Genomic DNA, 15,876 nt, shown 5'->3' with positions numbered 1-15,876 from the left:
AAAATCTTTGATCACATATAGAGTTCTCTAATAATCAGAAATTTCGTAGTGGGATATATGGATGAGATCTTCAGGTCTACTTGGTGGATGAGTCCATTTTCTTGCTCTCAGCTGCACATACTCTTTGTAGAAAAATCCTTTGTACTTGGCAGACTCTCCAATTTCCTTAGTGAACTGTGGTAATGGCTCAACCCACTTGTCTCCTTGCAAGTTATAAAAGAATGCACACGAGTAGCGGCTTTTTCCTCTCGCTATCACCACTCTATGAGTTGCACTCTTGAATTTATTGTTGCTCAACGCCTTTTTCCATACAATCATAAACAAGGAATATTAATGTCAAACAACTTATTCTTTTAGTTTTGTGACAATGGTAATTATATTAACTTTGAAACCAGCTAAGTTTACCTGAATCACATCACCTATATTAACAACTAGTTTGTGTTTGGAAGGTGCTATAGGGATCCACTGCCCATCTTTTTTCACTTCAAGGCCTCCGACTTCATCCTGGTAGACAAAAGTAATGCAGTTGCCATCTTCATGTGCAGATTTCCCATTGTCTTCAGCTTCTGTTGCTGGAAAATAGTGGAGACCAATCAAGAAGTCCCAAGACCGATCATTATTGAATTTTGCAAGGGTGTTAGGAGGAAGGCCCAAACACTCACTTATGATGCTCTCCAATAGAACTCCTAATTTGGTGAAGTGCGAAATCATCTCCTCCAAAACTTGCCTGAGAATATCAAAAAAAATATTTTTCTAAGAAGATTAATACTACAACAATAACAATTGCGCCGTAATTTCAAGCAAGTTGGGATAATTATTTTTTATTCTTACTGGAAGCACCATAACATAGTTAGCTGGGGCTTTACTAGGGCTAGGTTCCCCCTTGATTCAATTATGACTAATTTAGTAACGGATGATTGCGAAATTCCAATACTGTAGCAAATCTCTTCTGATACAAGTCTCTATTTGTTTGGAACATCACTAATCACGGTAAGAGCAGTTTTAATTCTTATAAAACAAAAGCAGCGTTCCAATATGTTCAGAATTCAGAAAAGATCTGAAACAAATCCGAATACACGACTTTTCTCCTAAATTATTTTCCAGAAAAACCAAACCAATTTGGAAGTATAAGTTGACGAATGAAGAAGAGAATATTGGGGTGGCAAAATGGTTAAAAGAAAACAGTTAACCACCCATATTATCCGCTAAAAAATGGGTTGGATAATGAACTTTTTAAAAAATGGGTCAAATATGGATAAGAACCATATTATCCATTTAGAAAATGGATAACCAATGGGTCTAACTTTTACATTTGTAAAGCCTCAAATTGGGGGTTCCTCAAGTTAGGGAGTATTGAGAGTTAAAAGATGGGATGTAAGAAGGGCATTTTAGACAATGCACACTAACACATGTGACTTACACGTGAGTGATTAGTTAAGCTGTTAGAAGATAGTTAAATACTGCATTTTTTGGAATGTACAGTGAGATAATGAGAAATCAGAAATCAACTTCTTCTTTTCTTCCTCCCTTCTTCATTCTCTGAATTCTCTGGAAACTAGGGTTTAGTTGTTCATGAAAGCCTAGATTCTATCATGATATCAGAGCGGGTTGATGTAAATCTGTAGGATCTAAACATCGAACACCGTTAGAAGCTTCAATTTGATCGGCCATTGTGAAACAGTGAATCTTCAAATTGATCACAATCATCCTCTGTTTTTAGCATCTACAGACACACCTGGAGTTGCATTGCACGATATCAAGCTCACCGGACCTGAAAATTATGGTTTGTGGAGCAGATCGATGCGGATGGCACTTTTGGTGAAGAACAAGCTAGGTTTCATTGAAGGAACCTGCTTGAAAAGCTCTTACAAAGGAGAATTGACGAATCAATGGGAAAGATGCAACGCAGTGGTTCTTTCATGGATAGGACGCACAGTGTCTGCAAAATTACAGCCGAGTATCTTCTATGCATCAAATGCAAAGACAGTGTTGAAAGAGTTCAAAGAGAGGTTTAATAAATCTAACCTTACTCGTTTTTACCTTCTGTTGATACAAATTGGATCACTAAAGCAAGGTACTGATTCTGTAACATCATACTATACAAAAATGAAAGACCTTTGGGATGAAATAGATCTGTTAGTTCCAGCACCAAGTTGTGATGTGAAGAGACTAGACCTTTCATTGAACAATTTAAGAATTTACGTTTATTGCAATTCATAGTTGGACTTAATGAAAGCTATAGCCAAGTGAGAAGCCAGATATTGCTGAAAACACCAGTGCTGACTGTAAACTAGGCCTATGCTTTGGTTATTCAAGAGGAAAGCCAACGTGAGTTAGGTGTGCTTGAAGTGAACAGGGAACCCTCGACTATGATGGCAGGACAGAATCAAGGCTATAAGGCTAAGAAGATTGGGATTGTTTGTGAGCACTGTGGATACAAAGGACATCTCAAGGAAAATTATTACAAAATCATAGGGTATCCTCCTGATTTTAAAAGCAAGAAGAAACAACAGGGCCAAGGAAACAGAGTTTCTGCTAACCTGGTTTCAGAAGAGACTGCAGGTTCCTCTCAAGGACAACAACTTGGACAGTTTTTTACTGAAAGCCAGTACAAGCAAATATTAGATCTTTTGAACAAAACACCTCCAGGTGATGGTCAGGCACTTATGGCAGGTATAACCACATTACTGTCCAATACATCTCTATGTGAGTGGATAATAGATACAGGAGCATCTCATCATATTACATGTAATAAGGAGATCTTATCTAATTTAGAGAATATTAATCAACAAAGAAACCATAAAGTGCAGGTTCCAACAGGTAGCAAATGTTCAGTAGCACACAAAGGAAATGCATATATCCTAGGAGGATGTGAATTGAAGGATGCCTTATATGTTCCTGATTTTAAGTTTAACCTGTTGTCAGTCTCCAAATTGACCAAGGAATTGAGGTGTTGTGCCCTATTCTTCCCTGACTTTTTTGCAGGGTCTTTACAATGGGAAGGTGATGGGGATTGGTAGAGAGGATTGTGGACTTTATATACTAAAGTGGAGAGAGAAGCCTAGAGCAGCAATGGTTACCAAAGAGAATGATGAAAGCAGTCTTTGGCATATGAAATTAGGACATCCATCAATAATGGCAATGAAGCAGTAGATAGTCTACAGCACAACTGTGAAGTGTGTCCTTTAGCTAAGCAAAGCAGATTGAAATTTCCTCTTAGCAGCAGTAAAACTGATTGTATTTTCCAGATTATTCATCTTGATGTTTGGGGTCCTCACAAATTGCCTACATATGATAGAAAATATTATTTCCTTATGATTGTGGATGATTTTAGTAGGTATACCTGAGTGTGCTTATTGCAGTCAAAGTCTGAAGTTGTAACAGTGCTGAAAGACTTTGTTATAATGGTAAAACCCAATTTGACATGAATGTGAAAGTGTTAAGATCTGATAATGGGAAAGAGTTTTTTAATTCTAGATGTAATGAGTTGCTAGCATCTTTAGGTATTGTGCATCAAATCAGTTGTCCCTACACATCCCAACAGAATGGGGTGGTGGAAAGGAAACATAGGCATATACTTGAAGTAGCTAGAGCATTAAGCTTAGCAGGTTTTGGGGAGACTGTATTAAAATTGTTGTGTACTTGATCAATAAATGGCCTACATCTTTATTACATGGAAAGTATCCTTATGAGATTTTGTATAAAAAGCTACCTGCTATTGATCACTTGAAAGTGTTTGGGTGTTTATGTTTTGCTAGCAATTTGCCAAAGGGAGACAAGTTTTCAAAGAGGGCAAGGAAATTAGTCCTCATAGGGTACTCAGAAGTTCAGAAAGGATATAAATTGTTTGACTTGGAACTAACTCTATTTTTGTAAGCAGAGATGTTAGTTTTAGAGAACATATCTTTCCTTTCAGAGAAAATACAACCACTATAGAAGACTGTTTTCCTACCCAAACAACTGTGCCATTACAACCGGATTATTCATCATCAATTTCAACTACTGATCCACAAGAATCATACCCCACTATAGCCACAGATGTTCCTATTCCACCCACAGACAATAATCCAGTCACAGGAGATGTCAATATACCTATTGCAGAAATATTGGATACTGATCTTACAACTCCAAATATAGAAGCAGTTAAAGGTGAACATGAGGTGCAAGATATTTCAGCAGAATTGCTCCCAAGCAATGTACCAGAGATTGCTATTGATCCTCACATAAACAGGCTGGAACCTATTAATGATCAAGGTTCTAGGAAGACAACAAGAACATCAAAGCCTCCAGTTTGGCTAAAGGATTATCAGACCACCAAGAAGTTCACTGGTTGCTGCTTATACCCCTTATCTAATACTTTGACTTATGCTAATCTCTCAACAGGTTATCAAGCATATTTGGAGGCTTTTTCAGTTGAAGTTGAACCCAACACTTTCCAACAGGCTTCCAATGACAGCAGATGGGTTACAGCTATGAAAGAGGATATCAAAGCACTTGAGGACAATAACACTTGGGAGATAGTGGACTTACCAGCTGGGAAGCAGGCCATTGGGTCAAAATGGGTACACAAAATCAAATACAAAGCTAATGGAGAGGTAAAGAGATGCAAGGCAGGGCTGGTTGCAAAATGATATAATCAAAAGGAAGGGATGGACTACCATGACAACTTTTCCCCTGTAGCCAAGATGGTCACAGTCAGGACCATTATTAGTATAGCTGCTGCAAAAGGATGGATTCTGTATCAAATGGATGTGAGCAATGCCTTTCTACAAGGAGATCTCTATGAGGAGGTTTATATGCAGTTACCTCAGAGATTTCACAAGCAGGGGGAGTTGAAGGTATGCAGGCTTATGAAAACTCTCTATGGTCTCAAACAAGCATCCAGACAATAGAACATAAAACTCACTGATGCACTTACTCAGAATGGCTATAAACAGAGTGCATTTGATCACTCCTTATTCACAAAGCACCAAGGAGAAGAGGTGGTCATTATACTGATATATGTGAATGATTTACTAACTACTGGGAGTTGTTCCAGTCTAATTAATGATGCCAAGACAATTTTACATAGTAAGTTCAAAGTAAAGGACTTAGGCACATTAAGATACTTCCTGGGAATTGAAGTCTCAAGATCAAAGAAGGGGATCCTACTCAATCAAAGAAAATATGCTTTGGAATTAATCTCGGAGACAGGTTTGAGTGGTGCAAAGCCAATTACAACTCCTATAGATTTAAATCAAAAATTGACAACAGTGGAATATGACACATGCATTGGGAAGACAGGAGATTCAGAGTTAGAAGACAAATCAGCTTATCAAAGATTGATAGGAAGGTTGCTATACTTAACTATCACTAGGCCTGACATAAGCTTTGCCGTACAAACTTTGAGTCAATTTATTCAAAATCTCAAACAATCACACATGGAGGCAGCATTGAGAGTGGTGAGATACATCAAGGGAGCACCAGGAATGGGGTTATTGATGGAAGCAGGAGCCATTGATCAACTTAGTGCATACTGTGATTCAGATTGGGCATCATGCCTCAACACAAAGAGGTCTGTGATAGGTTATGTCGTGAAACTAGGCAATTCCTTGATTTCATGGAAATCAAAGAAACAACCTACAGTGAGCAGGAGTTCAGCAGAAGCTGAATACAGAAGCATGGCAGCCGCAACTGCAGAAATCACATGGTTGACAGGAATGTTAGAAGACTTGGGGATCAAAGTGTCTAAACCTGTTTCTCTGTTCTGTGACAACAAGGCAGCCATTCAAATAGCTGGAAATCCAATATTTCATGAGAGAACAAAGCATATCGAGATAGACTATCACTTTGTAAGAGAGAAGATCAAAGCAGGGCTTATACATCCATGCTTTGTTTCTTCTTCTTTGCAGTTAGTTGATCTCCTAACAAAGGGGTTGACTGCTGCACAACATTGTTTCTTAGTATCCAAGCTTGGCGTGTTAGACATATTCCACCCTCCAGTTGAGGGGGAGTATTGAGAGTTAAAAGATAAGATGTAAGAAGGGCATTTTAGACAATGCACACTAACACATGTGACTTACACGTGAGTGATTAGTTAAGCTGTTAGAAGATAGTTAAATACTGCATTTTTTGGAATGTATAGTGATAATAAGAAATCAGAAATCAACTTCTTCTTTCTTCCTCCCTTCTTCATTCTTTGAATTCTCTGGAAACTAGGATTTAATTGTTCACGCAAGCCTAGATTCTATCAGGGAGACTAAGAATTCTCCCAAAAATTATCATATACAAGAAGTCATGGATAATATGGGTAACCCATATTATCCGCCGGTTAACCCATTTTTTATCCGTATTAAATATGGATCGGGTTGGATAATTGATCCAATTTTTCATTACCCATTTCGACCCGAACCATATCCGAACCGACCCGCCTGTTTGCCACTCCTAAGATAATATGAAGACGTACTTGAATTAAGGTGGATTTTTGGGGTAGACATTGACGCAAGAGGATGCATTAAGAATCAATAAGTGCTCATTCTTCTCGTCTGAATGTTGTGGAATTTTCAAATAACCAGCAGGTGGTACAGTTCCCCCAGGCTTGGGAGAGACCAAGAGTTTCTCTTCGTCTGAACAAGCAAAGAAGATCTTGTACATATCCATTGTTCTGCTCAACATCTCCAAAGGAATTCCATGATTCTCAATCTGGAAGAAACCATATTGAATACAGGCTTCCTTTATTCGCTCCGTAACCTTCTTTTTCCCATATTCATCTTCCTCTTTCAATAATAGAGAAACATCAATTGTTGGAATATCAAAACTAGCCATGACGTTTTAGCCAAGTTTCATTCTGTTTAACCAATTTTAGCTTTTCATGCCCTACAAGGGGATGGATTTGTATTCCATACTTAAAAATAATAAAGTAATGTAATTATTTACTCAAATAAAATGGTGAAATGTGACACAAAACTAAATACTGCCCTTAATCGTTTCTGCCCCACATAAATATTCAGCATCTCGACAGCTGATCCATCATAAATAAAAGTTGATCCTACAACTTTGTTTTATACTCAAATCTGTATTATATGCATAGTAAACAAAGTTCTAGGCACATAGTAATCCGAAAAGATCCAATAATGTGCTAACGTTTGTCTTACAAAACGAATATATTAGTTAACAATATAAGGAGTACTTGACATTATTCGAAAAAAGAAAAAGAAAGAAATGAACAAGGTTGCAGTATATGTGGGACCCATTTAAAAATAAATAAAAGAAAAAGCAAAACAAAAGTTGGCAACAAGTTGCAATGCAACAAGTTGATATGGACGATAACAAGATGGCAATTTGCAAATTGCAACGAATGAATTTGATTGGCTCAGTTGGACGGCTCCTTTGCTTATAAATAGGGTCATCCGGTTTCATTTCAAGTACACCAAAAACGAGAGAGAAGCAGAAAGATGAGAGTAATCCACATATTGTAGTCTGTGAGATAAATAGTGAGTGTAAGTAATCTTGTAGTGAGATATCTAAAATAAAGAGTGTTATTTCTTTCGAAGTTGTAGTAGTCTCTTGACACTACTAAGTTGTAATGTTATAGTAGTAATATTGCTCCACTCGGGTATTGTCTTTTTACCCCGTTAAAAGATTTGGTGTCTTTGTTACTCTCTTGTGTTATTGTTATTTATCGTGGATATTATTCCTGGGCGGGAATATTTGTTTTCCCAACAACGTGGTATCAGAGCCATGGCGAGTAATGGTTCGTTGTCTTTTCAGTACTCCCGTCTCACAAAAGATAATTATGAGAAATGGTGTCTACGTATGAAAGCTATTCTTGGCTCCCAGGAGGTGCGGGAAATCGTAGATAGAGGGTATGCAAAACCCGATAATGAGGAAGCTCTGCCTCAAAATGAAAAAGATGTCTTGGCAAAGACAAGGAAGAAGGATCAACAAGCCCTCACGCTCATCCACCAATGTTTGGATGATGCCATGTTTGAGAAAGTGGCAAATGCTACCACCTTAAAGGAAGCTTGGGAGATTTTACAAAAGTCTCTTCAAGGAGTTGACAAAGTGAGGAAGGTAAAACTTCAAACTCTAAGGGCTGATTTTGAAGTTTTAAAAATAAAAGAATCCTAATGCATTTCGGATTATTGTTCAAAAGTGAAGGCTGTTGTGAATCAATTAAAAAGATACGGGGAGGACATAGAAGATGTCCGTGTGGTAGAAAAGATCCTTCGCACTTTAACACCTAAATTTGATTTTGTGGTGTGTGCCATTGAGGAGTCTAAAGATTTAGACTCTATGATGGTGGAGCAATTGGAGGGTTCTTTACAAGCCCATGAAGAAAAGATCAAAAGGAGACAGGAAGTGCCACTGGAGCAACTTCTTAAAACTCAGGCATCCTTCAAGGATTATGGAGGTGAAAAGAGCTATCGAGGGAATGGACGGGGACGAGGCCGTGGCGGTCGTGGACGAGGAAGAAGTAACGGTAACAACTTCAACAATGAAGCTAAAATCCACCAAACATTCAGAGGTCGTGGTCGTTGACATAGAGGATGAAGAGGACGTGGCTACTATCAAGAAAATAATAGACAAAGGTATGACAAATCAAAACTTGAGTGCTATAATTGTCATAAATATGGCCATTACTCTTGGGAATGTCGTAGCAATGTTGAAGAGAAAGCTAACCTTGTTGCAACAAGAAAGAAGAAGATGAGTCAACGTTATTGCTGGCACTCAAGGAAGAAGACAGGGATGATTGCAGCTCATGGTATTTGGACAATGGAGCAAGCAATCATATGTGTGGATGCAAAGAAAAGATTGTGGAGATCAATAAAACAGTGAGAGGTAATGTGTCCTTTGGAGATACCTCAAAGATTCAAATCGAAGGGATAGGTATGATTCTGATCTCCTGTAAAGATGGTAGTCACAAGCTAATTCAAGATGTTTATTATGTGCCAGAATTAAAAAGTAATATTTTGAGTTTGGGCCAACTTCTTGAAAAGGAATATGACATCCACATGAAAAATATGCATCTTTGGCTTAGAGATTCAAGTGGAATTAATTGCTAAAGTGCATATGGCAAAGAATAGATTATTTTTTCTGAATCTTAAAACAATTGATGCAAAGTGTTTGAAGGCTAATGTGCAAGATGAATCATGGTGTTGGCACATGCGATTTGGGCACTTGAATTTTGAAGCGCTCAAAGCAATGGGAGAAAAGAACATGGTGCATGGGATGCCATCAATCAGTTATCCCAATCAATTGTGTGAAGCTTGTCTTCTTGGAAAACATGCAAGGAGGAGTTTTCCAAAGGAGGCCATGTCAAGATCAACCAAACCGCTTTAGCTTACTGATGTATGTGGACCAATCAATCCACCTTCTTTTGATAAAAGTAAATACTTTCTGCTCTTCATTGATGACTTTAGTAGAAAGACTTGGGTTTATTTCTTGAACCAAAAATCTGAAGCTTTTGGTGCTTTTAAAAATTTCAAAGTACTTGTGGAGAAAGAAATTGCTATGAAATTAAAGTTTTAACGTCCGATAGAGGCGGCGAATTCACTTCAAAAGAATTTAATGACTTATGTTAATCTCATGGAATTCGTCGCCCTCTAACGGTACCTTATTCACCCCAACAAAATGGAGTTACAGAGAGAAAAAATCGAACAATTCTTAATATGGCTAGATGTATGTTGAAAGCTAAAAGTATGCCCAAGGAATTTTGGGCCGAAGCTGTTCCTTGTGCAGTTTATTTGAACAACAGGTCTCCAACAAGGAATGTTAGAGATCAAACCCCTCAAGAAGTATGGAGTGGAAGAAAGCCAAGTGTCAAGCACTTGAGAGTCTTTGGGAGCATAGCATATGCTCATATGCCACATCAAGGGAGAGCAAAGCTTAACGGTCGAAGTGTCAAGCATGTATTTGTTGGCTATGATACGAGTTCAAATGCTACAAATTATACAACCCAAGTAGTGGCAAGGTGGTGGTAAGTCGCGATGTTGAATTTGATGAAGAATTGGCATGGGATTGGGAAGCTCAAGACGAAGCTTCATATGATTTTCTTCCATACTTTGGTGATGAAGAAGAACCAGAGACCGTGGAACCTGTGCAGGATACAACTCCACCTCCTTCTCCAACCAATGTTGCATCTCCCTCTTCTCAAGAAAGTTCAAATGAACAGCCGCAAAGGACAAGGAGTATTCAAGAGCTCTATGAGGACACAGAAGAAGTTACTAATTTTGATTTTTTATGTTGTCTCTTTGCTGACAGTGAACCAATGAACTTTGATGAAGCTGTTACAAACAAAAAGTGGAGACAAGCCATGGAGGAGGAGATTGAGTCAATAGAAAATAACAACATTTGGGAGTTAACAACTCTTCCCAAGGGTCATCGAGCAATTGGAGTGAAATGGGTATACAAAATAAAGAAGAATGCTGATGGAGATGTGGAGAAATATAAGGCACGACTTGTGGCTAAAGGCTACAAGCAAAGGAAAGGCATTGATTATGAAGAAGTCTATGCACCTGTTGCTCGCATGGAGACGATTCGTTTGCTGATCTCTTTGGCGGCGCAAATGAAGTGGAAGATCTATCAACTAGATGTCAAGTCATCCTTCTTGAATGGCTATCTTGAAGAAGAAGTCTATGTTGAACAACCATTGGGCTTCGTGGTCAAAAACCATGAAGATAAAGTGTTGTTGTTGAAGAAAGCTTTATATGGATTAAAGCAAGCCCCACGAGCATGGAATAGTTGCATCGACAAATATTTTCAAGACAATGGGTTTACTCGTTGTCTCCATGAATATGCTCTTTACCTTAAAGTTCATACTAATGGAGATATCTTACTTGTTTGTCTTTATGTTGATGATCTTATTTTCACGGGCAATAACCCAAGTTTGTTTGAAGCTTTTAAGAAAGATATGTCCCGTGAGTTCGAGATGACAGACGTAGGGCTCATGTCATATTACCTAGGCCTAGAAGTGAAGCAAATGAAGGATGGAATTTTCATCTCTCAAGAAAGATGTACAAAAGAGATATTGAAGAAGTTCAACATGCTCGATTGCAACCCCATGAACACACTGATGGAGAGTGAGACAAAATTATACAAGTTTGATAAAGGAGAAAAGGTGGATCCCACATTTTTCAAAAGTCTTGTGGGAAGTTTGAGGTACTTGACTTGTATCAGGCCAGATATACTCTTTGCAATTGGAGTAGTAAGCCGCTTCATGGAAGCTCCTACCTCCACTCATTTGAAAGTCACTAGAAGAATTCTTCGTTACCTAAAATGTACGATTGACTTTGGGTTATTTTATTCTTCTTCTAGTGATTTCAACCTTATGGGATATTGTGATAGTGAATATGCGGGAGATATTGATGATAGAAAAAGCACAACTGGTTTTGTATTTTTCTTGGGTGATTCTGTTATTTCTTGGAGTTCAAAGAAACAATTAATTGTTACTCTCTCAACTTGTGAAGCTGAATATATAGCAGCAACATCTTGTACGTGTCATGCTATATGGCTGAGAAGATTATTGAAGGAGCTCAATTTGCCACAAATTGAAGCTACAGAGATTTGTATTGACAACAAATCCGCACAAGCACTCGCGAAAAATCCAGTGTATCATGATCGAAACAAGCATATAGATACAAGGTATCACTTTATCAGAGAATGTATTGCCAAGAAGGAAGTCAAGTTGAAATATGTAAAGTCTCATGATCAAGTTGCGGATATCTTTACAAAGCCTCTCAAGTTTGATGACTTCTAGAGACTGAGATCTAGACTTGGAATGAAGAAGAAAAATCAAAATTAAGGGAGAGATTTGTGGGACCCATTTAAAAATAAATAAAAGAAAAAGCAAAACAAAAGTTGGCAACAAGTTGCAATGCAAAAAGTTGATATGGACGATAACAAGATGGCAATTTTCAAATCTGCAAATTGCAACGAATGAATTTGATTGGCTCAGTTGGACGGCTCCTTTTGCTTATAAATAGAGTCATTCGGTTTCATTTAAAGTACACCAAAAACGAGAGAGAAGTAGAAAGCTGAGAGTAATCCACAGATTGTAGTCTGTGAGATAAATAGTGAGTGCGAGTAATATTGTAGTGGGGTATCTAAAATAAAGAGTGTTATCTCTTTTGAAGTTGTAGTAGTCTCTCTTGACACTACTAAGTTGTAATGTTATAGTGATAATATTGCTCCACTCGGATATTGTATTTTACCCCGTTAAAAGATTTGGTGTCGTTGTTACTCTCTTGTGTTATTGTTATTTATCGTGGATATTATTCCTGGGCGGGAATATTTGTTTTCCCAACAGTATATACAATTTGAGTAGTTTTAAATTAAACGGAACAGCGATCAAGACACATAGCTTGTAAATTGAGCCTTTTAAATTAACAGTGCTTACCATGTTTCTTATGTTGAAATATCGACAGATTAAACGATCTCAAAATGGTATCGCAGTTCTCTTTCATGTATGATATTGTTCGGAACAATTTAATCCAGTAATCTATGAAAGAAGAGGTTCTGCAGGAAACAAGTGAAATGGGATAGCTGATTGAAGAGATAATAATCAAATAAATTGTCTCCACATTAATTCTGAGTGAAGTAATACATATTATTTCCATGTTTCCTTCGACATAGAGGAAAGCCTTTGATCACATAGAATTAATTCCCGTCTAATTAGAAATTGAATAGTGGGTTATATGGATGAGATCTTCAGGTCTAGTTGGTGGATGAGTCCTGTTTTTGACTCTCAGCTGCGCATATTCTTTGAAGAGGAATCCTCTGTAGTTGGGCGATTCTCCAATTTCCTCTGTAAACTGTGGTAATGGCTCAACCCATTTGTCTCCCTGCAAGTTATAGAAGAATGCATACGAGTAACGGCTTTTCCCCTTCGGTCTCACCACTCTATGAGTTGCACTCTTGAATTTGTTGTTGCTTAACACCTTTATACCATATACCACATCATGAGTTGTTTATTTAAAAAGAAAATTGATCAGAAAATGAATTATAATTTTTTATATAAGATCATTTGCTAACGCACCTATGCTTATAATTACATGCCAATATATCCATATGGCACCAAACACTTGCGTTTTTGGGTATCAAGGTCAGTATTTTCTTTGATATATAGGTTTCGTTGAGTTATCTTTTCGTTACAGAATTTAAATAATTCAATTTTATGACTTTAATGCTGTAAATTAAAATATTAAATGAATATTCGTGAAATTAGCCATTTTATTTGGGTTAAAAACTAACCGAATTACCTGAATAATATCACCAATGTTAACAACTAGTTTGTCTTTGGAAGGTGCTATTGGGATCCACTGCCCATCTTTGTGCACTTGAAAGCCTCCAACTTCATCCTGATACACAAAAGTAATGCAATTGCCATCTTCATGTGCAGATTTCCCATTGTCTTCAGCTTCTGTCGCTGGAAAATAATGGAGACCAATCAAGAAATCCCATGACCGATCATCGTTGAATTTTGCAAGGGTGTTAGGAGGGAGGCCCAAACACTCACTTATGATGCTCTCCAACAGCATTCCTAATTTTGTGAAATGAGAAAACATCTCCTCCAAAACTTGTCTACGGATAATAAAAAATATTTCACGAAGAGGAAATAATGCTCCTTAAGAGCTAAACATTAATTTTGACTAATTCTTATACACGGTCACTGAATTTTACCTACTATATTAGTAAAGTCAAAATATTACTTTTTGTCATATTGAAATAATTGAGCTTTATTCACTATCAGAATAAAGATATAAAACTAATTGTTTTTGTTACATTAAAACATCTGAACTATGTGTAAATCATTCATTCGGAACTTGGAATTGTATAAATTGGAGATATGAGGAAGGGAATATGAAGACATACTTGAAATGAGGTGGATTGTTGGGATAGACATTGAAGCCAGAGGATGAAGGAAGAAACACGAAGTGCTCATTCTTCTCCGCTGAATTTTGTGGGCTTTTCAAATAACCAGCTGGTATTGATGAACCGGATTTTGGAGATACCAATAATTTATCTTCATCTGAACAAGCAAAGAAGGTCTTGTACAAATCCATGGTTCTGGTCAGCAACTCCAAAGGAATTCCATGATTCTCAATCTGGAAAAAGCCATATTTAACACAGGCTTCCCTTATTCGCTCCATAACCTTCTTTTTCCCATCTTCATCTTCCTCTGATATCAAAAATGGAGAAACATCAATTGTTGGAATATCAAAACTAGCCATGATGCTAATTTCCTTCTCTTGACTCTCAACTTTGTTTTACACCTCTTTATAACAGTTTTTTATTTTATTTTAGAAAGGTTGTTTGAGAAAAATTCAGCAATTTCTTTGTTATTCTAAGACCACTTGCAACAACTTCTGCTACCATATAACAGTTGTTTATTTCCACCAACTCTACATATAACAATAGAGGCATATTGATGTTTGTCTATAAAGGCAACTTGCAATAGTAAACTACTTATTTTTGTTTTTCCCCCCAATCCTGCTATCATATAGATTCCCCATCGCAATAACTACCAACGTAGTCAAAATTTGGACAGAGGGAATATTTAGTTTCCGTTCCTTTTCGGCTAAGAAAATATATAATCACGACTCACGAGTGTAAATCATATTGTAGGCTACCATAGGCTCACTTTTAATCTTCTGGCTTGGTAGCTGGTAGAAATATAATATATGCTATTATACTCCCTCCGTTTCAAAAATGATTGTTCCAGTTTGACTTAGTATAAACTTTAATGATGAAGAAGCAAAGACTTTTGAGATATTTGTTCTTACATACGTCATAGCATATGTGTGGCTGTAAAACTTTTGAAACTTGTGGTCATTAGACCCGCCATAACATTTGTATGACTATAAATGCTTTCTATTAAAAAAATATTGAAAGGTGCAAATCTTTTTAAAATTGACTAATAACGAAATAATGCTAATCTTTTTGAAAGCGAAGGAGTACTTAATTAGTACTCGATCACACTTTTCTTCTTACCTTCTTTATCCGTTTGTAGAGAAAGAGGAGAGATAAGCTCTGCCCACGGTTGAGCTATTACTCATTTAGAATTTGTAGCTCTGTATATATCCTTAGCCAATCCTTCTTTATGTTTCCTTTGTGATAAGTTTATAATTTGTTGGATGTAAGCAGAATCTGCTACTTCAAACCATGAGATCTCTCGTTTCAAGTTTCAAAATTGCACTACTTAGTTCTATATTTAGTTTTGTGTTTGGAATGGAAAAAGGATAATGTCATCTCTGTACCCTTGACTTAGTAGCCTTCTAACGTTACGTACTTACGTTTGCACTCTGACCGTAAAACATTATCAGGACTAACTGCTCTCGAGTCACCACGAAACTTTCAGGATTTTGTACGAGATCAGCTCAGAAAAGGTATATTATGCTCTATTTTCTTCCCCTGTTTTCCTTAAATGAGGTGAAATATAATAACCATTTTATATGTCGTCTAGAGGAATGCAGTTAAATTTATCATCAAGCCAATTAATGATTAGTTAAGACTCATACTATATAAGAGTCCATTACTCAAATGATCACTCAAGTATCACAAATTATCTCCTAAAGTCACTTTTCTTTCGTTTGTAACAACAAAGTCACTGAACTATGTTTATTGCACTCAGAAGGTCACTCAATTAGATTTTCCAAAATTTCGATTGCCTACCTATTTTACCCTCTAAATTATAAACATTTATCTTTTTTTATTTTTTTTAAACTTTTTAATATTATAATTTTTTTCCTTTTTAATTTATATTGTGGACTTACGTATAAAATAAATAAATATTATTTATATATTAAAAAAATAAAAAGTATTTAAGCATATATAATGCTGAAATAACAAAATAATGAGCATAGTGAAAAAATTAATTAGAATAATTTGTTAGTAATA

General features: G+C 36.8%; 2 protein-coding genes and 1 pseudogene across 2 annotated transcripts; 1 reads left to right on the top strand and 2 right to left on the bottom strand.

Moving 5' to 3' along the window:
• Nucleotides 28-6,804, bottom strand: LOC109224393 (annotated as a pseudogene).
• On the top strand, nucleotides 7,720-8,520 carry LOC109224392. Its single transcript, XM_019388974.1, has 3 exons — nucleotides 7,720-7,821; nucleotides 7,906-8,052; nucleotides 8,140-8,520. Exons 1-3 carry the CDS (start codon nucleotides 7,720-7,722, stop codon nucleotides 8,518-8,520), a joined length of 630 nt encoding a protein of 209 aa, XP_019244519.1.
• On the bottom strand, nucleotides 12,517-14,369 carry LOC109223811 (flavonol synthase/flavanone 3-hydroxylase-like). Its single transcript, XM_019388249.1, has 3 exons — nucleotides 13,852-14,369; nucleotides 13,239-13,560; nucleotides 12,517-12,917 (listed from the first exon to the last, which is right to left on the bottom strand). Exons 1-3 carry the CDS (start codon nucleotides 14,208-14,210, stop codon nucleotides 12,648-12,650), a joined length of 951 nt encoding a protein of 316 aa, XP_019243794.1. The 5' UTR covers nucleotides 14,211-14,369; the 3' UTR covers nucleotides 12,517-12,647.

This window comes from Nicotiana attenuata, chromosome 3 (genome assembly GCF_001879085.1).
Source record: "Nicotiana attenuata strain UT chromosome 3, NIATTr2, whole genome shotgun sequence".
Taxonomy (NCBI): Eukaryota; Viridiplantae; Streptophyta; class Magnoliopsida; order Solanales; family Solanaceae; genus Nicotiana; species Nicotiana attenuata.
Note: the sequence above shows the minus strand (reverse complement) of the source record. Positions and strands in the feature narration are given on the sequence as shown.

Coding starts and splice junctions, on each gene's coding strand:
- LOC109224392 (XM_019388974.1), top strand. CDS start 7,720: ATGGCGAGTAATGGTTCGTTGTCTTTTCAGTACTCCCGTCTCACAAAA. Junction 7,822..7,905: donor CTATTCTTGGCTCCCAGGAG/GTGCGGGAAATC, acceptor GTCTTGGCAAAG/ACAAGGAAGAAGGATCAACA. Junction 8,053..8,139: donor GAGTTGACAAAGTGAGGAAG/GTAAAACTTCAA, acceptor TCAAAAGTGAAG/GCTGTTGTGAATCAATTAAA.
- LOC109223811 (XM_019388249.1), bottom strand. CDS start 14,210: ATGGCTAGTTTTGATATTCCAACAATTGATGTTTCTCCATTTTTGATA. Junction 13,561..13,851: donor AACAATCCACCTCATTTCAA/GTATGTCTTCAT, acceptor TATTATCCGTAG/ACAAGTTTTGGAGGAGATGT. Junction 12,918..13,238: donor ACATTGGTGATATTATTCAG/GTAATTCGGTTA, acceptor TATGGTATAAAG/GTGTTAAGCAACAACAAATT.